At 41.0% G+C, this 24,472-nt stretch overlaps 1 protein-coding gene across 1 annotated transcript; it reads left to right on the top strand.

The window, feature by feature from the left end:
* The first annotated feature begins 4,668 nt into the window (after positions 1-4,668).
* pde6c (phosphodiesterase 6C, cGMP-specific, cone, alpha prime) lies at positions 4,669-24,187 on the top strand. Its single transcript, XM_061707801.1, has 22 exons — positions 4,669-5,363; positions 6,171-6,323; positions 8,665-8,754; positions 9,178-9,318; positions 9,418-9,492; positions 9,602-9,666; positions 9,888-9,954; positions 10,214-10,261; positions 10,357-10,506; positions 10,661-10,804; positions 12,197-12,262; positions 12,452-12,607; positions 16,381-16,488; positions 16,587-16,696; positions 16,784-16,871; positions 16,967-17,067; positions 20,188-20,295; positions 20,416-20,479; positions 20,740-20,814; positions 20,920-21,003; positions 21,250-21,403; positions 22,235-24,187. The coding sequence occupies exons 1-22, from the start codon at positions 4,896-4,898 to the stop codon at positions 22,288-22,290; spliced, it is 2,571 nt and encodes an 856-aa protein (XP_061563785.1). The 5' UTR covers positions 4,669-4,895; the 3' UTR covers positions 22,291-24,187.
* The last annotated feature ends 285 nt before the right edge of the window (positions 24,188-24,472 follow it).

Consider the following 24,472-nt stretch of genomic DNA (forward strand, 5'->3'; position numbering starts at 1 on the left):
GAATAGGTTTCTGGAAATTAATGGTGATAATGTGAGATGCAGGATGGACAGTAAAGCTCATATAATTTTTCATTTTTAATTTTTTTTAAATAACTATCAACTTCATTCAGCCAGCACAGACAAAGGTACACATGACATGGCTTTCATTCAAAGGCAATGCAATGAAACTCATTAAGAAACAAATGGGACACAGTAAATTAACAAAAATAATAATATAAATTAAATAAATGTGAAATAATAAAATAACTTAAAATGTCTAGTGTATAAAATACATTCAGTTGACTGTCATAATTCTTTACAAACTTCAGCTGTGACAGCTGCTGACAGTGTCGCAGCTTCTCCTGAGTGTAAACACTAGGTTTCTCAACCAAATACAGATGAATATCCGGCCATTGGACATCAGGCCACTTTGTGATATCTTCCTCCGGGAAGGAAGTTGCTTTCCATCCGCCAAAGTTAGTTTAGTAACGTAATTTCCACGATCTTTTTCCGTCAATCGGCTGGTGTAAACTGTCATGAACTCCGTCTTTCTGCCGCAACAATGCGCGCGCAGCATGCCTACGTCATACTTGTTTACAAACACGGAAAGGGGTCTATATCCGACTCGAGTGTGAACGCATCGCGGCCCTGAACTGACCCGCATGCGCAGAGGCGTGGGATGATGACTGATGGATTTGCATCCAACAGGTGCCTGTGAACTGCCAATTATCCATCAAGCTCCACAATTATCATGTTAACATTAAATCAGATAGATTTGTCAAGGACGTTTCTCTTGCATCTCTATCATTATGCGGGCATGAATTCTCAGAGTTTTGCGGGAGCGGGCGGGAGCGGATGTAAACACTGCGGGCGCGGGCGAGAGCGGAACACACACGTTGCGGGTGCGGGCGGTAATGGTCAGAAATGCAGCGGGAGCGGGATGAAGAAAACAGTCCCGCTATAGCAGGGCTCTAGCTCCGCTCCCCGGAGTGTCAGCTCTGCTCTCCGGCGTTCAGCTGGGTTTATCACCTAACACACGGTCCTGCTCGCTGTAAAACGGGCAGGTTATGCGACCACGACCGCTTCGCTGATTTGAATCCATGGCTTCTTTATTTAGTAATATCCTTAAATTCAGCGGGTTGTCTCGTCTGATCTGAGGTCGTAAGGGGAAAAGAGGTGAGCGGTGGGGAGGGGAGGAGGAGAGGAGAGGAGGAGAGGAGGAGGCCGCCCGGAGGGACCCCCGCCGTCTCCCGTGTCTCCCCGGCGGCTCGGCGCTCTGCGTGTGACGTCAAAGTCGCATTAATTCCGACCTGCCTGTTCACACTGAGGTCGCATTGCAAAACATCAGACCTGTATCCGATTTAGAACCACATATGGAAGCGACCTGAATCTGATTTGAAAAGATCAGATTCCATGTGACTTGTGCTGTTCACACTGTCATAAACAAATCAGATCTGAGTCACATATGAGCAAAAAATCGGATTTGGGTCACTTGGGAACTGCAGTGTGAACGTAGCCTTAGTACGGGGTGCAGCCATGTTGCTTGAGAAGCGGGAACACGCCCAACCTACTGTATGTCAGTCAAAGTTAGCCTTGGCTCCCAGCTCCTACAGTGCCCCCCAAAAAAGAAATACCTGCAGAGTAAAATATACCATTTAAGATGCTGACTTGACAACCACATCAAAAATGTCGCATTTAGCAGACGCTTGGTCATGCGGTGCGGTAGCATGATGTTACGGGTGAGGAAGCGATAGTGGCAGTGGCTAGCGATTGGCTGAGCTGTCAGTCAATCATATTCCAGATAAAGTTATTGGTTTATTGAAATTCTCCAAACATGGTACAAATAATTCCCGATTGGGACCAACATTTTTTTTTTTTTTAACCAGGCTGTAAATATGTTTAATTTAATTCTAAAGGTGGATAATTTAACACGGGAGTCAATGGAGACTGAGTCGCTTGTGCAGCCAGTCGAGGAACTGCAACGAATCTTAGGTCCTCATGAGACTCAACCTGCAAGTTAAATGGTCTTGAGACAGTGTCCAAGAATGCTTTTAGCATCGATAAGTCGAAGTTATGGCAATGGAGAAAGGACCAAATGTAATTTTAAGATGCTTAAATCCTTCTAACTTAAAATAGAGCCTGACCCTCTCAGCAAAATTACCTTAACAAGATTTTTATTTATTTTTATGGCTCTAGTGGCCCTTTATTCAAGTTGCAGACAGGAAGGGGGTAGAGAGAGAGAGAATGGGGATGACATGCAGCAAAGGCTGGGAATCGAACCTGCCTGCGAACCTGCTATTTAAAAGACAACTATGCAGTTGTCTGAATGACATTTTGATGTGGTTGAAAAGAGTAAGGTGAATACCCGTAATTTTTGCACCTTGAGATAGATCGATCACAAATCGCTTTTGAATATCTCATTAGGCAAAAGAAGGGAAATGATGGACGAAACACATTAAGCCCCCGAAAACATGTCCATTGACCTGTATTTGGCGGGTATTGAAAAATTCTAATCTAATCTAACATAGCTGGATTACAAAAGAAATGTTTTTGTCATAGAAGTCCGTGGTTTATTTTGAGCTGCAAAAAAGTCAGTTGTGTTTCTTTTAAGCTCAGTTAAACTACAGAAGTTTGTTAGCCTCCTGGCTGAGCTGTGATGCCATTACTTATACTGCTGTTCCAATAGCACAAAGACCACACTGTGATCTACATTTTCCAGAGCCGTACCTGCCAAGCCTGAACTGCTACAGGTCCAAACTTAATGACTTCAGCGTGTAACTACACTGATGCAGTGTTCTGCCATTCCCATTTAGTCTGTCTTAATTACCAGAGTTTTTTTCGGGGCTAAAAAACACTTGACACTGAATAATTGAGCAGCAAAATTAACCAAAACAACTCTTGAGACTTAAATTGTGGGCAAATTAACAAAAAAGAAAGGAAAAACTCATACAAAAACATGTAAATGAGGAAAAAAGGTCTTGAAGTGAAACATCCACATAAAAGCCAGCAGTGGTACAGCAGTAACCAATGATATAATAAAAATACTTGAAAATAATAATAATAATTGGAGACGAACATTTTGATGTATAACACACCTGGGTGCACGTTACGGTTCGGGCCGCATTAACGGCCGAAGAAATGGCATAAATTGCGCCAAAATTACACGATTATTTCAAAATGGCCGACTTCCTGTTCGGTTTTGGCCATGGCACCAACTTTTCTTTAAGTTGCGACATGATACAGGTGTGTACCGATTTTCGTGCATGTATGTCAAACCGTATTGTGGCACAAAGTTTTCTAGGGGGCGCTGTTGAGCCATTAGGCCATGCCCATTAATGGAAACCATGAAATATCAAATTTATCACCAGGCCTGGCTTGCGTGCAAAATTTGGTGACTTTTGGGGCACATTTATGGGGGCAAAAAGGCCCTCATTTCGTTGGAAAAATAAAAATAACAAGAAAAAGAAAAACGAGAAAAAAAAATTCCTACAGATACAATAGGGCCTTCGCACTGTCAGTGATCGGGCCCTAATAATAATAATAATAATAAAATAAAAAGAATTGCGTTTGGGTGAGTGTGCTGTTCCCTACCTTCACATCAGCTCATTCAGTAGGCCTGTCTGATTGTTTAGTCATGTCCTGTAATACTTTTGCATGTCAAACATATGGAGATGATGCTAGTTAACATGGTGTTACACTGGCATGTGAGTTGCATTCTGATTGGAGCATCAGTGTACAGTAGTATGGCGTTTGTAGACTCATGTCTATCTGTTGTGTTACTCTTAGTTGGTTGTTTGTCTTACATTTATTTGTAGTATGAGTGTTGAGCATGTACTTCAGCAATACGGTTATGTAAATCTATGGTCTTTATAACCATATTACATTTCCCTTTTTTTTTACTGTAAAATGCGGGAGGAGGGGGGCACTTCAAGTGTGGTCACCCTGGGGAACCACACTGAGTTAATCCGGTGTTCTCCCAATCCTGGCTCCCTGCCGAGAAATGCTACTTTGTGGTTCTGCGCATGCGCACAGTGGATTTTCAAAGTTTGATTGGCACGTCCATGATTTCTTGCACGATGTAAAATGGATAATATGAGATGTTGAGTATTTGATCCTTCAAAATAAACTACCCATGACATGAATTGCATTACACTTTGTGAACATTATACGATAAAGAGGGGGTAAAAAAACAATTCTATCGCTGTATTGGATATTCATTCAGTCATTGGCCTTTAATTAACTAGGCAGGTCATTAATAACACATTCTTATTTACAATGACGGCCTGGCAAGCGACAAGGACCACTTGGGGGGAAAGGAAGTGGTTTAGGGAGTAAAACACAGTGAAATTGTAGTTCTACAAAGGTAGAAAACCAATTAGGGACCATTTTTTGGCAAAGCAGCAGAAATTGGCAGAACACCGGGTCTGCCTTTCCCCGTGAAAGTGTGGTGGGGACAGTGTCAGTGGTTCTTCCACTTTCTTATTACCACATATCCTTCCTGTCTGTGTAGTAGTCCAAGTGTCAACCCAGGCATCTGACCCGGCAACCTTTCACTCTCTCACCCGGCCGGGATTGGCCGGGTGTAAAATGCTCAGCGTTGGGATTTGCGAGTTAAGGACGCTTAAAGCAGGGGTTTTAATGGCGTGACGTCACGCCAATTAGCGGCCCCTTTGATCCTTTCAGCCTCAAAGCCGCATTCGGCCCGATCCCTCGAGTCGGTGGACAGAAGAAGATGCGTCCGCTGAGGAGAGTGCAACTCCTGTCAAAGGGTTCGCTCCACACCATCGCACCTTGAGGACCAAGAACAACAGCTCTCCTCTCCTTTTTTAATTTTTTTTTATTTAATTTTTTTTTTTTTTAACTTTTGGTGAGTTTTTTTTTTTTTTTTTTTTGGGGACACAATTCGAGTTGAAAACATGGCGGACAAGGATAGCGTGGAGAAATACCTGGAGAACAACCCCCAGTTCGCCAAAGAGTACTTCGATAAGAAGGTGCGGGCCGAGGCGCTGACCGCCGCCTTCTCCGCCACGCTGGACGTCAAAGACGGCGCGTCGTTCAAGGACATGAACGCGCTGCAGGAGGCCAACGTCATCTTCGAGCTGGTGCAGGAGCTGCAGAAGCCCGGGGACTTTGAGAAGAGCCTGCACAAGGTGCTGCAGAGGGTGGCCCTCATCACGCAGGCCGACCGGGTCAGCTACTACATGTGCCGCTCCAGGAACGGAATACCCGAGCTGGCCACCTGTCTGTTCGACGTGACGCCCACGTCCAAGTACGAGACCAACCTGATCAACCCGCAGGGAGAGATCGTGTTCCCCATCGAGATGGGGGTCGTGGGGCACACGGCCACCTGCAAAAAGCCGCAAAATGTCCCCGACGTTTCAAAGGTAACATAAAACAACAACAAATAAAATAAAAGAATTCAAAAGTTTAAAAATATGCGCTTGCAAATAATGAATTACAGTGTATATCACTGTTTTGAACCAAGCACGGTGGACTTGGCCATGATGATTGATGTCCACAAGTCTAATTATAAAAGTGCCCAGCACTTTAGTCATTATGGTAATTAAAGCACACGAACAGAGCAAACCCCAGAAAAGAAAAATCCTCTCTCTACCTATATTTATTTGTAGCCCACAACTTGCATAATCAGCTTTCTGTCATTTTGCTTTAAAAGTGATTTATATTGGGCCTTCAAGAGGAAAATAAATTAAGGAAAGTAAAAAAACAAGTTGGTATTTTTGCTTTATGATTTATAATGTTAAGCAAATGTAATAATATGTGAATGTCCAGTTTAGCGTCTACATGTTATATTATCTTAGAATAAAATATTGTAAAAAAATAATGAGGGCATACCTAAATCATGCATAGGATGAGGATCAGCCGAGATTTCCGTTATTTTACTGTCCAAGGTTATATCTAACAGTCCATAATAGAGCAGAAGATAGCTTGGACTATATATTTTTATTTCCTTTTTATAATTTAATTCGGACTTAAATCTCTTATTTAGTTTTTTTGTTCATATTTGTAATTTACAACAGCATTTATTGAGAGGGATGAATAAGGTATTCTGATTAGAGTTACTCACTCTTCTTTATCATTATATATTTTATTGTTGTATTTCAGCGTCTGTATTTTCAATCTTGGATCCAACCAGAGCTAATACAAGTGTTTTCCTTTTTATTTTGATCCAGAATCCAAAGTTCTGTGACTTTGTGGACAAACAGACTGGATACAAGACCAAGTGCTTACTCAGTTATCCTCTGATCGCTGATAAAGAGTGTATTGGAGTTGTCATGTTGCTTAACAAGATAGGAGCTGATTCCTTCAGCGCAGAGGATGAGAAGGTAAGAATAGACACCTGAACTCGAACAGTACTGTAAGTTCAGGTTTATCCGTTGTGAGGCGGAACCCTAATATGCTGCGTACGCTTTGCAGATGCTGAGTAGTTTGTTACCCAATTAAAAACACATTCTGTGTCAAGAAGCAGTTAGTATTGTCACTGAGGTTATAAACTCACAGTGAGGAAAACCCATCTAGAATAAACTGGGTCAAATGGATGTTATTAAAGATGAAGGTGCTCTTTTTACTTAAGAAATCTAAGGAAGGAGTTGGTGGTAGTTGTAGCTGTTTAGATGATATAAAATGCCTGGTTGTGTTATGATGCTACTTCTTTTGGGTGATTTCAGTATTTGATTAAATATTTGTTCACTTAATTAAGCATTAAAGGGGGATGATAATCCCAATGGTTATGTAATTTTACACCAAAAATAAGTGTAATTTCTACAGAAAATAGCTAAAGACGTCACTCAGAAGCAGGAGCAATGTTGTTGGAGGGCCCACTTGTAAAAACGAACCCACCATTAATGACTGTGACAAGGGATGATGTCTTAGTTTACCTTTTTAAATTGATATTTAAACTCATTAAAATTAACAGAAAAAGAAAGAGAAACTGAAATGTATGAAGTTGTCATTTGAAAAACAAAGGGAAATGAGCACCAAATTAAGAAACTTTACTCAAAAGTCTCACCCACATTGTATCATTGGCTACAGCTATACTGATGCATTTCTATATACCTGGTTTTGGGATATCCTGAGTGGCAGGAAAGATGGATGTAAATACTTGAAGCACATGAACACCACTTGCTGTGAACATGAGCCCAGCAGAGCTAATGTGATGGCTGTCGATAAAAAAACAACAAATCCAAAGGCACATTAAAAGTCCTGCTGTGGCACGATCGTTCGTCCAGGTCGGGTAAAGCAGAGGCAGGCAGGGTGAGACAATAGGGAGAAATTGATACTAGGGATGGGCGGTATGGACTAAAAAATGTATCACGATAATTTCTGGCATTTATCCTGATAACGATAAAAATGACGATAAAAAAAATACCAATTCAACTCCACCTTTGTAACTATAAATCTATCACCACATTCAGTCTTTGGAGCCCCCAAATCACTGCCCTAAAAGAATACTAAATACTACTAAACTACATCTTTCTTTCTTTCTTTCTTTCTTTCTTTCTTTCTTTCTTTCTTTCTTTCTTTCTTTCTTTCTTTCTTTCTTTCTTTCTTTCTTTCTTTCTTTCTTTCTTTCTTGCTCTTTTCTTTCTTTCTTTCTTGCTCATTTCTTTCTTTCTTTCTTTCAGGCTCATTTCTTTCTTTCTTTCTTTCTTTCAGGCTCATTTCTTTCTTTCTTTCTTTCTTTCAGGCTCATTTCTTTTCTTTCTTTCTTTCTTGCTCATTTCTTTCTTTCTTTCTTTCTTGCTCATTTCTTTCTTTCTTTCTTTCTTGCTCATTTCTTTCTTTCTTTCTTTCTTTCTTTCAGGCTCATTTCTTTCTTTCTTTCTTTCAGGCTCATTTCTTTTATTTCTTTCTTTCTGGCTCATTTCCTTCCTTCCTTCCTTCCTTCCTTCCTTCCTTCCTTCCTTCCTTCCTTCCTTCCTTCTGACTTTACACAAAAACGTCACAAACGGGAATTTATCGTTTTTACCGCGAGATGACAAATTCTTACCGTGGCGAATTTTTTTGACGGTATATCGTGAACGGTAAAATATCACCCATTCCTAATTGATACCATATAAAAGTGTGCTGCAATTACATTTTTATATTGAAGGTAAAACACGTTTTTGAACAATGTAGACAAGACAGAACTAAAGTTGCAAATATCTGTTGTCTTGTTGAAAGCAGAAACTGTTCCTATGGATACAAGTTATTGTGCCACTTTTCTTGTTTTCTGTTGCTCTAGCAACAGAAAACAAGAAATCAATCTCTTTCTTTCACTCTTTCGTCTACCTGAATATAAATAAGATTTCTATAAATGCACTGAGGATGTCAGTCTTTTAAGTGAATGAAGGGATGAAGAGGTCACAGCATTTTTATTAGATCATAATTTTTTTTCATATACTGTATATGAGTACCCACTTGTAATAAATCAAAGCTGTATTAACAATAGTCTTTTAACTTCTGCAGTTACGATACCCAATCCAAAATTGAAATCCTGAACAATTTTGTTTAAATACGAATACACAGAATTTAAAAATATGTCATTGTACTGTACAACATAATTCCTTTACAGTATATATTGTATGATAAATAGTAATACCAAAAGAGAAAACAGTCTCTCCCTGGTGAAGTGTAGCAAAACTGGACTGTCCTAAGAAATGTGCTTTTATCTTGTTTTGTCTGCAGCTCTTCCACAAGTACATGACTTTTGCTCAGGTTGTTGCCCTTCAGCATCACACGGCCTACATGTTCAACGTGGAGTCCAGGAGGAGTCAAGTGAGCCCAACCTGTACTGTTAATAACATCTGACATGAACAGGATTTGATTTGATTTATTAAAAAAATTAAAAAAAAAAAAAAAACACTTCAAGAGAAGTTTAAGAAAACAAAACAAAGAATTTCATCCTTTAGCACTTGATAACTTACCCCATACATACCTACACACACACACTCACACGCATATATATATATATATATATATATATATATATATATATATATATATATATATATATATATATATATATATAATAAGCTACCCATTTCTGTACATAAATATAAACAAATTCACCCAATAGTGTTATATCAGGCCCCTAAAAGCCGCTAAACCCCTTCCTCTTTGTACCTTGTGAAAATCATGTTTTTGTATTTGTTTTTAAATGCACTGTGTGAGTTTCCTGCGTTAATTCTTTGGCTCCAGGTGCTGCTCTGGTCCGCCAGTAAAGTGTTTGAGGAGTTGACAGACATTGAGAGACAGTTCCACAAAGCGCTCTACACTGTTAGGACCTATCTACTATGTGAACGTTACTCAGTGGGTCTGTTGGACATGACCAAAGAGAAGGTTGGTTTCAGTCCAGAATCGTTTTTTTAAAGAGTTCCACTTACAGCTCAAACCATTAAACACTGGAAACCATATTTTTGTGTGTGTTTTTGCCTCCAGGAATTTTATGACGAGTGGCCTGTGAAGCTTGGAGACGTGGAACCATATAAAGGACCCAAAACACCAGACGGCAGGGTGACAAATTCAGTTTCTCTTCATTCAATTATATTTTTACCAGATGCAGCTCTTTATACCCGATTTTCAAAATTGAAAGAAATTATAATACCTTCTACTTTTTGCACAGGAAATCATCTTTTACAAGATCATTGACTACCTCCTAGAAGGCAAAGAAGAAATCAAAGTCATACCGTGAGCAGCAAATGCACTCAAAATCACCACAATACACTTTAAAACAAACATTAGTTTGCAAAAAATAAATAAATAAATGCTCACAGTAATTTTGCATCAACCCACTGGTTTTAGTCAGAGATTGTTCCACTACAGAATGGGAGTTTTTGATAAACGTTCCTTAGAAAAATAACATGAAATGTGGAAATGAGCACTTTCATGTTTATTTCATGCTTTTTCAGGGGTCCACCTGCAGATCACTGGGCCCTGGTCAGCGGACTACCAACCTATGTCGCAGAGAATGGCTTTGTAAGTGCTGCAGTTATTGCCATAATTACTAACTAGAGCTATAAAATCATAGAAAAAGGGTGGACAACTGGTGATTTGGGAAGTCAGTTCAAATCAATTCGATAATGCTCAATTAATCTCTAATAAAAGTGCCAAAATGATGTAAAACAGAGTAATTTATTCTAGAAAAATGGTTATGACTTATAAAATAAGAGGATAAAAAATGTGTGATGTGTTTTGAAATGGTCTAATATAAATGTTTTCATCCGACCCCCTGCAGATCTGCAACATGATGAACGTCGCTGCAGATGATTACTTCACTTTCCAGGTGGGAACACGGATCAGCATCAGCTCTGGTCACAAGGATTTGTTCTGAGGAATGCATGAAAGTAATATGGAGACTTGGGTTCTGCACTTTTACAGAAAGAGGCCGTGGATGAGACGGGTTTTGTCATCAAAAACGTCTTGTCGCTGCCAATCGTCAACAAGAAAGAAGAAATCGTGGGCATCGCCACTTTCTTCAACAGGAAAGACGGCAAACCGTTTGACGAACACGATGAGCAGATCACTGAGGTTTGTATGCTGTCACCATCATACGGCATTCCTTATTTGGTGCCGCGTGTTGCTGTCTGTCTGCCACCTGCCTCTTCTCACTAAATATATGATGTATTTCAGTGTGTCTTACAGAAACTTGTTGTTTTTCTTGCTCTCATCTTGTCTCTACAAGGCCCTGACTCAGTTCCTGGGCTGGTCGGTTCTGAACTGCGACACCTACGACAGGCTGAACCGTATGGAGTGGAGGAAAGACATCGCCCAGGAGATGCTCATGTACCAGACCCAGTGCACCACAGAGGAGATGCAGTCCATCCTGGTCAGTATCAACATGGCTTTCATTTATATCTTTTCTCCATAAACACACTAACCCCTTTTTATTTTGTTCAGAAGGGAATTAAATCAGCAATTAAAATAAGGCTCTGTGGAATAGCAGCTTTCCATCAGCAGCTTTAGAGGATGAATGAACGTGTGATGGATTATTTATCCATTTTAACATTTTGAAAAGACCATCCAATGATGTCAGAGCACTTATGTTTCTTAAAGCAGCACAATGTAACTTTTCCAGCTTAATCTAATATTTCATCATCATCATTGTGATGGTACATCAACTTCCAACAGGTTTAATGAACCTCTGTCATGGTCTGAGGGGTCTGTATCTCCTTCACTGGCACTATGTAACTTTGAGGAGCATGGTAGGAACCCTTCCACACTAAAAAACTACACATTTTTACGGCTTTGACTGCTTTACGGCATACGTCACTTCCCCCTCCTTCCCCATTCGTAGTCCAGACGAAAGCTGGGCGGGGCGTGGAGCGCAGAGCTCAGCAGAAGCTGGTATCATGGCCGAAGCAGCGGAAAAAACCAAGAAAATACAAGTTTTATCGGAGGAGGCAAAAAAAGAAAGTGGGAGAGTAACAAGCTAAATGCCCGGACAAGAACCCGGATCTTGGGTTTTGGTAATTCTAAAATTACTGACAATATCAACAACAGACACATAGAATAATAATAGTGATCATAAAATTGTGTAATTCGCAATGAGGAAGCTTTATAAAATAATAATACAATTGAATAGAATTACAGCACTAGAGGAAAGAATGCAAAGAAAATGTATAGAACATTTCTAGTATTTTTCCTGAGAACTGTAAAATAGTGCAGGGCTGATCTGCAAAACATTCAGTTATTCACAGGTTATAAAGTATCTTTTTATTTTGTCAGTAAGTATGTTGGACTAGCGTATGAGTTTGTAGTTTGGGGCGCATTATCTGGCTGAAACAGGACAGGGGGCGGGGGTGACTTCACTAATAAAACCAAGTTGAACTTAGTGATTTTCAACATTGTCATATTATATTGTTTAGCCAAAAATAGATACATTACCTCTTTGCTATCCATCCTGCAAACGACCGCTGAAAACAGAAAAGTAGTTTTGAAAGTCCGTCCCGTCTTATTTCATTCACTATCAAAACAAATGCAGCGACGGGGACAGGAGTTTTCCGGCAGTACGCGCTGGTGCTCATGGGAAATGTAGTTCTTTCTGGTAAAGCACTACCGCTTTTGTCCAAACTCAACAAAAGCTGAAAGTTACATTGTGCTGCTTTAATACTTGACCAAAGAATTTTTGCAGTGTAAATTGCAATCGGTGACCAAACCGTGATGATAAATAGGATGCATATGTCATTTAAAATGATCGTTGTCCCTTTTTTATAACTAGAATACCAAGGAAAAGTTTGACGCGGACCCTGAAGACTGTGACCAGAAAGAGATGTACAAACTCCTGGTATGTACTGTATGCTGACCTGCACGCAAACTCTTCCATGAAATAAAAAAGACCACGGTGCATAATTATCAATGTGCATTTCATTTCTATGATTTAAAAAAAGGAAAGTGTGACGGATAATACAGGGAGTAACTGTATATTCCTGGGTGCCCTCTGAGTATCTGTATCGTGTCATGTGCTTTTGTTCAGAAAACAAACTGCCCCGTAGCAGACAACGTCGACGGAGAGAGTCTGTACAATTTTGGCTTCAGTGACTTCCCCGTGTCCGAGCACGGCCTCATCAAAGCCGGCATTCGCATGTTCTTCGAGCTCGGAGTCGTCGAAAAGTTTAAGGTTCCTGCCGAGGTGAGTCACATAGACTGCGTTTCCATGCATCAATAACCCTTTTAAAACCCGAATATTGGCAATAACCCCAATTTGCACGGCCATGTAAACACCAATAACCCCTTTGAATAACCCGAATTTGCTCATATTTGTGTTTTTAAAAACCCGAATATGAGCCCTGGGTTACTCCTTTTAAAACCTGAATATTGGGTCATATAAACACCAAACGGAATATCCCCATCAAACGGAACAGGAATTAGTTTTCTGCACATGTTCTGTTCACAAGGAATCCTGGTCTTTTGAGTCCAGGAAGTTCTTATAAACACGGAGAAACACAAGACCAGGAGGAGACTAATCACTTCATAAATGTAATGAAGGATATGAACATTTCTGCATTTGTAGACGCTAGAAAGTACCGGGATAGAAGATTTACAAGAAGGTGAGAGAAAAGTTGTAGTTTGTCACCACCAGTGAGAATGTGTATGAATGAATAATAATCTCTGTAAAGCGCTCTGGGTGCCTTGAAGGGCGCTATATAAATCCAAGTCATTATTATTATTATTATTATTATTATTATTATTATTAAAAGTTGCGCAAAGCAGCATTTGTTTTGGATACAGGAAGGAGAAGCGGAAATGACGTGAATCACGTTCTCCGCGCGTCGCTGGTTTGATCCAGATATCCCAAATGATTAATTACCATGTTTACAGGGATAACCCTGTTTGCTCACTTATGTAAACGGAATATTCCCAATGTTTCAGTAACCGGAATATTAGCAATAACCCGAATTTTGACTGCATGTAAACGTAGTCATTGTCCGTCCCTCGTTGTGATTATTCAGCTCTAACAAGACAATCTCCAGCAGACATTTCCTTCCATCTTCACAAGTTCACATGGTTTTTATTACTTCTCTTTATCCTTTTATTTGATACGTTGACAGTATATGCCAAAAAAAAGTTTGACTAAAATCATTTTTGTTGTTGTTTGTAGTTTAAATCATAAATAACATATTTACTTTGTGTCTGGAAAACTTTGTCATGTAGATGTGATGAACTCATAGTTTAGTATCAAAGGAGGACTGCTTTGGCTCTGGAGAATCCAATCATCCTATTGCAAGAAATGGTGTGTTTTTCCTGTAGTGTGCAGTCGTACAATAACATTATAGTCATATTCCTAAAGTTTGACATGTCAGGATATAATAACGAACATAATATGGTGCTTACCAGGTCTAAATACAACTTGAGATTAACAACAGCTCTTCTGTCATTTATTAAATAAATAGTCAAAATGCAAAAGTAGAAATTGAGCACCCTATTAATTAAATACTCTTGAAAACTAAAGTTTTAGCGGTTTCGCTGGTCGGGAGGTTTTAGGAATGTTAATACAACTCCATAGAGTAAAAACCTTAGCAATGATCTTATAAGAGCAATCGTTGCTGCGCATTAATCTGGAAAGGGTTATAAGACTGCTCTCCATCCATTATCTATACCAAGATATACCAGTGTAGTTTAGACTCATCAATTAACCTGACATTCATCTTTTTTGGACTGTGGGAAGAAGCTGGAGTACCTGGGGAAAAAACCCACAGAGCGTGGGGAGAACTTGAACACTCCACCCAGAAAAACTCAAGCCAGAAACCTTTTTTCCTGTGAGGCAACAGACCATTTCACTGGCAAATTAATTTTTCACAAGTAAAAAACATTGAGGACAATTACCCATCTTCCTAGAAGTGGACATCCCAGCAAGACTGCCTGAAGACCAGGAATTAAAAATCAGAGGAATTTAAAAATCAGAGGAATTAAAAATAACCCAAGAGCAGCAGCCTCTATTTGGGTGTTAACTCTGCAACTTACAGCTTTATTTCCCCTAAAAGGAGCAAGGCAAAATGCACTTTTTAATACTACCCAAGTGTCAGACAGCCCTGAGCAGAGACGTTTGGCCATAAAGCCCATCAGCCCGTTTGATGAAACCCATACACAGCATCTCAGCATAAACACTTTATTGCAACTATCAATCACAGTGGTGGAGGGAGGATTATCTGGCTGGGTTTTGTAGCAATAAGATATGGAAACATTGAATAGGTCTGGATCTTAAAGTCTTCTCAAGTCACATGCGAGTCCAGGGATTGTATAAGTCACTTGAAAAACAGAGCTGTCTTGGTTATTCACACACTGCTTCCGATTTGGGGTTAGTTTTTGTCTAATGGCCGTTAATGTGTACAGGACTGTCTCAGAAAATTTGAATATTAGAATTAGAATATATATGATTTTCTGCAATGCAATTACAAAAACAAAAATGTCATACATTCTGGATTCATTACAAATCAACTGAAATATTGCAAGCCTTTTATTATTTTAATATTGCTGATCATGGCTTACAGCTTAAGAAAACTCAAATATCCTATCTCAAAAAATTAGAATATTCTGGGAATCTTAATCTTAAACTGTAAGCCATAATCAGCAATATTAAAATAATAAAATCCTGTATGTCAGTGTGTCATCTGTTGTTCCTCATTTGAGGTTATGGTACTTTATTTTACTAGACCTTTTGGGTACCTGAAACTTAAAGGAGCTGTATGTAAGAGCAATAATAAAACGAATCATAAAATGACCCCGATATGTCAAGACATTTAAAAATCATGTTAATTTCAAATACTTATGTCACTGACAACAGCACTCAAGCCAGGATATTCCAGTTTAAAAAGAGGAGTTGCAGCCCTCAACTGATGTTTATGTTGTCATTTTTTGTTTTGGCCTGAAGCTCCACCCTCCACCTATCTCCCAATCACCAAGTCAGTATTGTTTCTGAAGCTCCACCCTCCACCTATCTCCCAATCACCAAGTCAGTATTGTTTCTGAAGCTCCACCCTCCACCTATCTCCCAATCACCAAGTCAGTATTGTTTCTGAAGCTCCACCCTCCACCTATCTCCCAATCACCAAGTCAGTATTGTTTCTGAAGCTCCACCCTCCACCTATCTCCCAATCACCAAGTCAGTATTGTTTCTGAAGCTCCACCCTCCACCTATCTCCCAATCACCAAGTCAGTATTGTTTCTGAAGCTCCACCCTCCACCTATCTCCCAATCACCAAGTCAGTATTGTTTCTGAAGCTCCACCCTCCACCTATCTCCCAATCACCAAGTCAGTATTGTTTCTGAAGCTCCACCCTCCACCTATCTCCCAATCACCAAGTCAGTATTGTTTCTGAAGCTCCACCCTCCAACTATCTCCCAATCACCAAGTCAGTATTGTTTCTGAAGCTCCACCCTCCACCTATCTCCCAATCACCAAGTCAGTATTGTTTCTGAAGCTCCACCCTCCAACTATCTCCCAATCACCAAGTCAGTATTGTTTCTGAAGCTCCACCCTCCACCTATCTCCCAATCACCAAGTCAGTATTGTTTCTGAAGCTCCACCCTCCACCATCTCCCAATCACCAAGTCAGTATTGTTTCTGAAGCTCCACCCTCCACCTATCTCCCAATCACCAAGTCAGTATTGTTTCGGCATCCGGGTTGCCAGCTCGGCTCTAATTATCCCAGCCATGGCAGCCTACGTTCCTGCTGCATTCTGCAGCCTACCTGGCAACCTCTGGTCGGGGGGAGGAGGGGGAGGGTACACGCCGCTCAACAATATTTTGAAAGTGACTGCAGTACCAGTTTTGGACATTTCTTACAGACGGCTCCTTTAAAAAATGAAAGCAGGTTTACTGTCTTTTTCACATGACAGAGGAGCGTTTTGGGCTCTGAAATTATTCCGTCGTAAGACCTTTTTTTTTTTTCTTTCCTCCCTCAGACGTTGACGAGGTGGATGTACACCGTGAGGAAGGGCTACCGTTCCATCACCTACCACAACTGGAGGCATGGTTTTAATGTAGGACACACCATGTTCTGTCTGCTGCAGGTAACAGCCTTTAATTGGAGACTGTACACTTGTATTCCGCGCACGTACTCGCCCCTATTGAGCAAAGCCCCGATGTTTAACCATCTCCTTCTTTACAGACAGGGAAGCTCAGGAAGTACTACTCTGATCTAGATGCCTTTGCTATGGTGGCGGCAGCTTTCTGCCACGATATCGACCACAGAGGGACTAACAACCTCTACCAGACCAAGCAAGTCAAACACTTCAGAATATATGGGGGGGTGGGGGGGGTCACGTCCAGAAATTGATCTTTCTCACCTCTTTCTCTTTGCTATAGGAGTACGTCTCCTCTGGCCAAACTTCACGGCTCTTCCATCATGGAGAGGCACCATTTGGAGTACGGCAAAACACTCATGGCAGAGGAGGTACGACTAGGATCAGTCGAGAAAATAAATAGACTTAAAATAGTTTTTGATGAAGCGAGTCTGTCATTTTGACCACTCCTTGTTGACTCTTTCAGAGCTTGAACATCTTCTGCAACCTCCAGAAGCGTCAGTTTGAGACCGTGCAGCACTTGTTTGACGTGTGCATCATCGCCACAGATCTGGCCCTTTACTTCAAGTATGTTTTCATTAAACAAATCTAGAAGTGAAAGGAAAAAAAGGAGAATTAAAGCTGCAAGCAGCGATGAACGGGCCGTCGCACTCATGGCCACCGACCCCCATAAGCATATCAGAAATGACACCACCCACGACTCTATGTCAAACCATTCAAAAGTTATAACAGAAAATAGGAACTATGAAATCTCGACCAATCAGAAGAAGGGGCGGGGCTAATTTGCACCAATTATGGTCAAGGACTCAAAACCGAGTCCGATGACACCACCCACGAGTCTTTGTCAAACCATTCAAAAGTTATGGCAGAGAAAGGTTTTCTAGGGGGCGCTGTTGAGCCATTTTGCCACGCCCATTAATGCAAACCATTAAATATAAAATTTATCGCCAGGCCTGGCTTGCATGCAAAATTTGGTGACTTTTGGGGCACGTTTAGGGGGGCAAAAAGGCTCTCCTGTCGTCAGAAGAAAAAAAAATTCCTACAGATACAATTGGGCCTTCGCACTGTAGTGCTCGGGCCCTAATAAATGATAAAACCTGGCTAGGAATAACTGAAGCAATAAATACATAAAACAAAAAGTGTAATGCAATTCAAAAACAATATAAAAAAATCATTTTGTTAGACATTTTCTGCTTCAGTTAATTCATGGATGTATTTATTTATGTATATGTATATATATTTTCTTATTACATTTAATTTAATATGATTCCTTTCATTTTGTTCTTTTTCACATTTGTATTTTCCCTTAACTTTGTTATCTCCCTATTGCTTTTGCCATTTCCCGAAAAAAAAGTAAAGCCATGGCGTCCAAACAGCAACCTGGCTACAAATACGATTGTCTTGTGTCCTTGGCAACATCAATTTCCCGTGTTGTTAAAAAGTGCCATCAATTGAAGCAGCGGGAACGCAGGATGGAGCAGAACATTGCTGCTTCGAGGCCGAATGGCAGCTTCTCCTGTTAACGTTTGTCAGGAAATAGCTACATAAATAGAAATGTAAATGAAAGAAAAGGCATAAGGAAAAAAACCCTGGAAATAAATAAGTCAATAAATAGTCAAAATTAAATTAAAGCATCAACTTTAAATTAATATGTGTAAATCCCATTTCCAGGAAGGTTGGAATGTTCTCTAAAATACAAGAAATAAACTTAAAGGGGACCTATTCTGAAAAACAGTTTTTTTTTCTTGCTTTAACATATATAAAGTGGTCTCCACTCAGCCTGCCAACTCAGAGAAGGAGGAAAGCAACCAAATTCTGCAGTGTCTGTACAGCCGCCCGGATGAGCCGTCCAGTGTGATGTGGATCTACGAGCCAATAAGATTCTGCTCCCGTCGTTACGTAACCAAAATGCGATTTACATCAATTGGCCTCCGATGCGTGAAACTACGCCCACTACTAACTCCACCGGCCGGAGCTTCCTCCATTTTTTCGTAGCGGTGTATCGCGTCATTCAGGCAGCCAATCAGCACAGAGCCTCATTATCATAGCCCCGCCCCTCAGAATCCTGCATAGATAATGAGGTTAGAGAATGGGAAGATAAAGACATGGCTCAGAGGCTGAATTTCTAATTTATTTAGAAAAAACAATCAAAAGCTTGTTTTTAAGACATTCAAGGCCAGTTTAGAATAAACATTAGATGCCATAATAGGTCCCCTTTAACCCTTGTACTGTCTTTGGGTCAAAATGACCTAATTCTCCTGTCCTTCTCCCTTCCTTCCTCTTTTCTTCCTTCCTTCCTTCCTTCTTCTTCCCTTCCTCCTTCTTTTCTCCCTTCCTTATTTCTTTCCTTCTTTCCTTCCTTCCCTCCTTCTTTTCTTTCTTCCTTCTTTCTTTCCTCCCTTCTTCCCTTCCTTCTTTTCTCCCTACCTTCCTTCTTTTCTTCCTTCCTTCTTTTCTCCCTTCCTTCCTTCCTTCCTTCCTCCCTTCCCTCCTTCTTTCCTCCCTTCCCTCCTTCTTTTCTTTCTTCCTTCCTCCCTTCTTTCCTTTTTTTTCTACCTTCCTTCCTTCTTTCCTTCCTTCTTTTCTCCCTTCCTTCCTTCTGTCCTCCCTTCTTTTCTCCCTTCCTTCCTTATTTCCTTCCTTCTTTTCTTCCTTCCTTCCTTCCTTCTTTTCTCCCTTCCTTCCTTCTTTCCTTCCTTCTTTTCTCCCTTCCTTCCTTCTTTTCTCCCTTCCTTCCTTCTTTCCTTCCTTCTTTTCTCCCTTCCTTCCTTCTGTCCTCCCTTCTTTTCTCCCTTCCTTCCTTATTTCCTTCCTTCTTTTCTTCCTTCCTTCCTTCCTCCCTTCCTTCCTTCCTTCCTTCTTTTCTCCCTTCCTTCCTTATTTCCTTCCTTCTTTTCTTCTTCCCTTCAATTCAATTCAATTTTATTTATATAGCGTCTAATACAACAGAGTTGTCTCTAGACGCTTTACAGAGACCCATACCCAGAACATAAACCCCCGAGCAATTATTACATAAACAATGGCAGGTAAAAACTCCCCTAGTGGGAGAAAAACCTTAAGCCAAACAGTGGCAAGGAAAAACTCCCCTTTAGGAGGGAAGAAACCTTGAGCAGGACCAGGCTCATCAGGGGGGACCCTCCTGCCGAGGGCCAGACTGGTGGGTCAGGGACGGCAACAGCACAGCAGGCAGGTGGAAGCAGCAACGGGATGACCAGGGGTGGGGGCCGCAGGCCAGCACGCAGCTCCCGAAGCTCCGGCCCAATCAGCAAGTCCCAGGTTGGGGTGCAGGATCGGGGAAGGGTCTTTCCTTTCCTTCCTTCTTTTCTCCCTACCTTCCTTCTTTTCTTTCTACCTTCCTTCCTTCCTTCTTTCCTCCCTTCTTCTCTTCCTCCTTCCTTGACCCGAAGACAGCGCAAGGGTTAAATCTGTAATTTGTTTAATTACTTGAAGAACAATTTAACAGAAACAAATACAAAGTAGTGCAGTGTAGTTCAATTCAATTTTATTTATATAGCGTCTAATACAACAGATGTTGTCTCTAGACGCTTTCCAGAGATCAAGAAGTTGGTCAGGGAAGTGTCCAAGTTCTCCTTTTATTAGTCCCATTCTTGACGATGTGTGTGTATTTGCTTCAATTCAGTGTGGCAGAATGACTCTTCACCATCTGATCTGTTCGTCTTCACACAGGAAGAGAACCATGTTTCAGAACATCGTGAATGCCACAGAGCCCATGCCAGAAGAAAAGGATGCCATTGCTTTCATTTCCAACAATCCCACCAGGAAGGAAATTATCATGTACGTTGAGAAAATTCTTCCCCCCTTCACTTGTTCAGGGAGTTCTGTCACAGCAAACCCTTGAAAATCATGGGAACGGCTGGCAGTGTTCTCTCTCTGACTGATGTCTCTCACCTCCAGGGCCATGATGATGACAGGCTGTGACTTGTCAGCCATCACCAAGCCTTGGGAGGTTCAGAGCAAGGTGAGTGGCCTTGAAGTGACGCTGAGAAGAAGTTGAGAAAGCCTTCTGTAAGCACTGGAGCTAATGATACCAATCATTTATTTATTTATTTTCTGATTTAAGCTTTTTTTTTTTTTTTTTTTTTTTTTGAGCATTTGCTTGTTTCTCAGCTTATTTTTAACATTTTCGAAATATGCCCAGTTTCATCCAAAACTGCTTTTGATTCATTCTTCACACAGGCATGCATCATCTATCACCCGTGTGTCTCTCTTTGTCTCCAGGTAGCTCTGATGGTCGCTGCTGAATTCTGGGAACAGGGCGACTTGGAAAGAACCGTTTTGGATCAGCAGCCAATTGTAAGAACCGAACCCCTCCGAGTGCTTTCATTCTTTTTACAAGGTTTAAAAAAAAAAAATGTCCCTTTTTAGTTTTCACATTAAAACCTCTCTTCTGTCTCTCAGCCCATGATGGACAGAAACTGTTCAGAACAGCTACCCAAGATGCAGTGTGGTTTCATCGACTTTGTGTGCGCATTTGTGTACAAGGTAATGAGAAGCTTCCTGCACCGTGCTGCCTCTCTGGCTTCATAAACACAGAGGATCAGGGAGGAGATGTTTTGTCAGAGAGGCATGTTAAATAGACTAGACTTCAAACTTGTGTCTTCATCCATGTGATGCTGCATAACAGGATTTTATAATGAGGCCCATCTCTTGAACTCACCGAGCCTCGGCAGGAAGACTCTCGGGCAAGATGAATGAAAACGTCCCTGACCGTTTTTCTTCTGTTGTCAGGAGTTCTCCAGGTTCCACAAGGAGATCACACCCATGTTTGACGGTCTGAACAACAACAGGTCACACTGGAACGCGCTGGCAGAGGTGTACAATGCAAAGATGAAGGCTATTGAGGATGAGAAGAAGAAACTAGAAGAAGAGGAGGCCAAAAAGGGTACAAATTAATGAATACATTCAAAAATAACTACAGGACTGTCTCAAAAAATTAGAATATTGTGATTTTCTGTAATGCAATTACAAAAACAAAAATGTCATACATTCTGGATTCATTACAAATCAACTGAAATATTGCAAGTTTTTTATTATTTTAATATTGCTGATCATGGCTTACAGCTTAAGAAAACTCAAATATCCTATCTCAAAAAATTAGAATATTCTGGGAATCTTAATCTTAAAGGAGCATGAGGCTCCTTTTAAGAAATTAGACTCTATAGCGCCACCCTTCACCACGACGGCCGTCGGGGGTACTGCAGCCAACAGTGAAGACGGCACGGGAGAACGGGGAGAACGCACATGCAGCGTCATGTGACGTCACATCCGCAGGACAGCGCGGGAAATTCGGGCCCCGAATTGCAGCACATTTTTCAGCACACAGCCTGTTCAAGGAAACAGAGAGATATGCTAGAGGACTCATTGTTTTGGTTTGGAACGCTTCATCTGACATTATTACTAGAAAAATTAAAACGTATACAAATTTTTTTCATAAATCCTGCCTCAATCCTGCCTCAAGCTCCTTTTAAGATGTAAACTATAATCAGCAATATTAAAATAATAAAAGGCTTGGAATATTTCAGTTGATCTGTAATGAATCCAGAATGTATGACATTGTTGTTTTTGTAATTGCATTACAGAAAATAAAGAACTTTATCACAATATTCAAATTTTCTGAGACAGTCCTGTACATAGATGAGTGTGTGATTATCCAGAAGTGGGACAGATCCTCCCATATGTATTCATCCTTCTTATTCTTGTGTGTTTGGTGCAGCTGGTGGCGGTGCCGGCGCCGAAGGAGGCAAGTCCAAGACCTGCACCGTCTGTTAAGGTCCTCCTGCTTGGATCTGGACTCACCCAGTCCGCTTAGGACGGATCTAGACAACACTAGTCTCTTCTGGTCTGACAGCTCATCTTTTCGGATCCTTTCCCTGCTCTCATCTGTACCGCGTCAGTGTAGCTCTCTCTGGTTCTTTTCTGATGCCCTCCAGTCCCGTTGGGTGAAGTCCGGCTCAGTGAAGACTGATCTAGTCTGGATTATGTCGGTCTGAGCTGAAGGAGGGAGGAAGACGCTTCACCAGGACGTAACGACGGGACTGCAAGAGAAGATGTTTGACTGCAGAGATGTGACATGTGTGAAGTGTTTTCCTGCTTCTTCCGAGTGCTATGCATGGTCATGGTCGTTTGAAAAGCAGAGCTTTGTACTCCCCCCTCATACGTAGTTTACTATAGTGTGTATACGTAGATTTCTGACTGAGTGTAGCCAACTGTAGGTGGTGCAAAGCCCTGGCCAGAGGGAGGGGGGACTGAAACAACAACGTACTGTAGCCACAGGGACGTAAAACAATGACTTTGTTAAACAGTTAAAGGAGCTTTGGATGTATGTAAAGAAAAGTATAATCCTCCCCTTCTGCACACAAAAGAGGGCTACTACGATATGAAGGCTCTGTCAACGCTGTAGTGCCGTTAGCACACGATGATAGCACTCGACCTACGAGGACGTACGTCCTCTCACCTTTTAAAGGCAATGATCTCAGTTTCTGTGAAGGTACTTTATTTATTTTAATATGTAATTCATCTATATACTTTTTTTTTTTTTGGGGGGGGATTCTTTGAGCATTTTGTACTTGAGCTGTCTTTACGGATGGAGAGCTTTAGACGAGCTTTGAGTGAGCATGTTCTGGATCTCTGAACAGATGTGCACTGGAAACATATTCAGGCCTGAAACATCAGCTTTGATCAAACACCTTAAAGCTGTGTTGACCTTGAGGATTATGCAATATTTACCACAGTGTTTAGATCAAATGTATAACTCCAGATTCTTTTCATGAATGCACATGTATATACCCTAGTTTACATAGAGACTGTAAAAGGCAGACGTGTAAACTAAAGCACAACATAACTCTGAAGACTGTAAGAGCAACTTTTGCTTCTCTAAGCAGCCAAGAGTTTCTGTAAGAAGCTCTGATAGGATTTGATTGGCCGGCCAGTGTTTAAGATCCACAGCTTTAGGCTTTAAATACCCTTCTTAAGGGGGGGGGGGTAAACGAGGCTACTGTCATGTACGTGCAGACGTCTCATGTTTGTAAAGATGCATCTGCTTTATTGATTGTATAACGTTACGGGCAGAGTTCACTGTTTCTCACACTGATCAGCTCAGCGTGGATCAATAGCTTTCTTTGTAAAACTAAACTAAATTGATGTGGTTAGGCATCTGAGCTTACAGTTCAAGCTGCGGCTCTAAGCTTCCTCTTATGCAACGTCATCTCCTCTAATCAATGAGGCATCAATCAAAGGCGTTAAATCCCGTCAGCGTGGCTTCGGGACTGTGTGGAAATGGCTCGTCCGTTGCCTGACGAGAAGTGAGGAGCTGTTGTAACGCAAACCTTTGCCCAATCCAACCCCAGGTGAAGTGTTTTCAATCATTTTTTGACTCCACTGTAGTTACCGCACATATTTTATATGAATTATTACACCTCCAGTTCTGTCTCCAGTGATTAAAAATGGCCCTCAAGCTTTTCCTTCGGATCTTCTGTGTGATACCAAATGTTGCACCGTGTACTTTCAACTTATTCCATCAATTGTTATTGAGACATTAGAAATCTGTCATTTTTGATGTGTAAAATTACCTCAGCTGCATGTATCAGTGACAAGATGTAATATGTGTAAGCAAGTATAGGATGTCATGGCAGTGTTAAAATAAAGAGTAACCCTTTTTCTCATTACAAAAGCAGTCTGGCTGCAAAGGTGATGCTTTATCTCGTATTTACGTCCATGCATGTGAAGTTTGGACAAAGGCGGTGTGTGCACTCAACAATCCTCGGGCTTAGCTGCAACAGCGCTCATTCTTAGTCATATATCGTGCCGGATCTTACAGGCTCCAAAGCTGGATGAGCCTCAGGAGAAAGAGGATCAGTGGATTGATTCTCTTCCCTGCCCGGTTCAATGCTGTCTGGCTCCGCCGCTCACTGCTGCTTCTGTGCTCCGTGTGCAGCCACTTCTGCATAGAGAA

The sequence above is a fragment of the Cololabis saira genome, chromosome 19, assembly GCF_033807715.1.
Source record: "Cololabis saira isolate AMF1-May2022 chromosome 19, fColSai1.1, whole genome shotgun sequence".
In the NCBI taxonomy this organism is placed as follows: domain Eukaryota; kingdom Metazoa; phylum Chordata; class Actinopteri; order Beloniformes; family Belonidae; genus Cololabis; species Cololabis saira.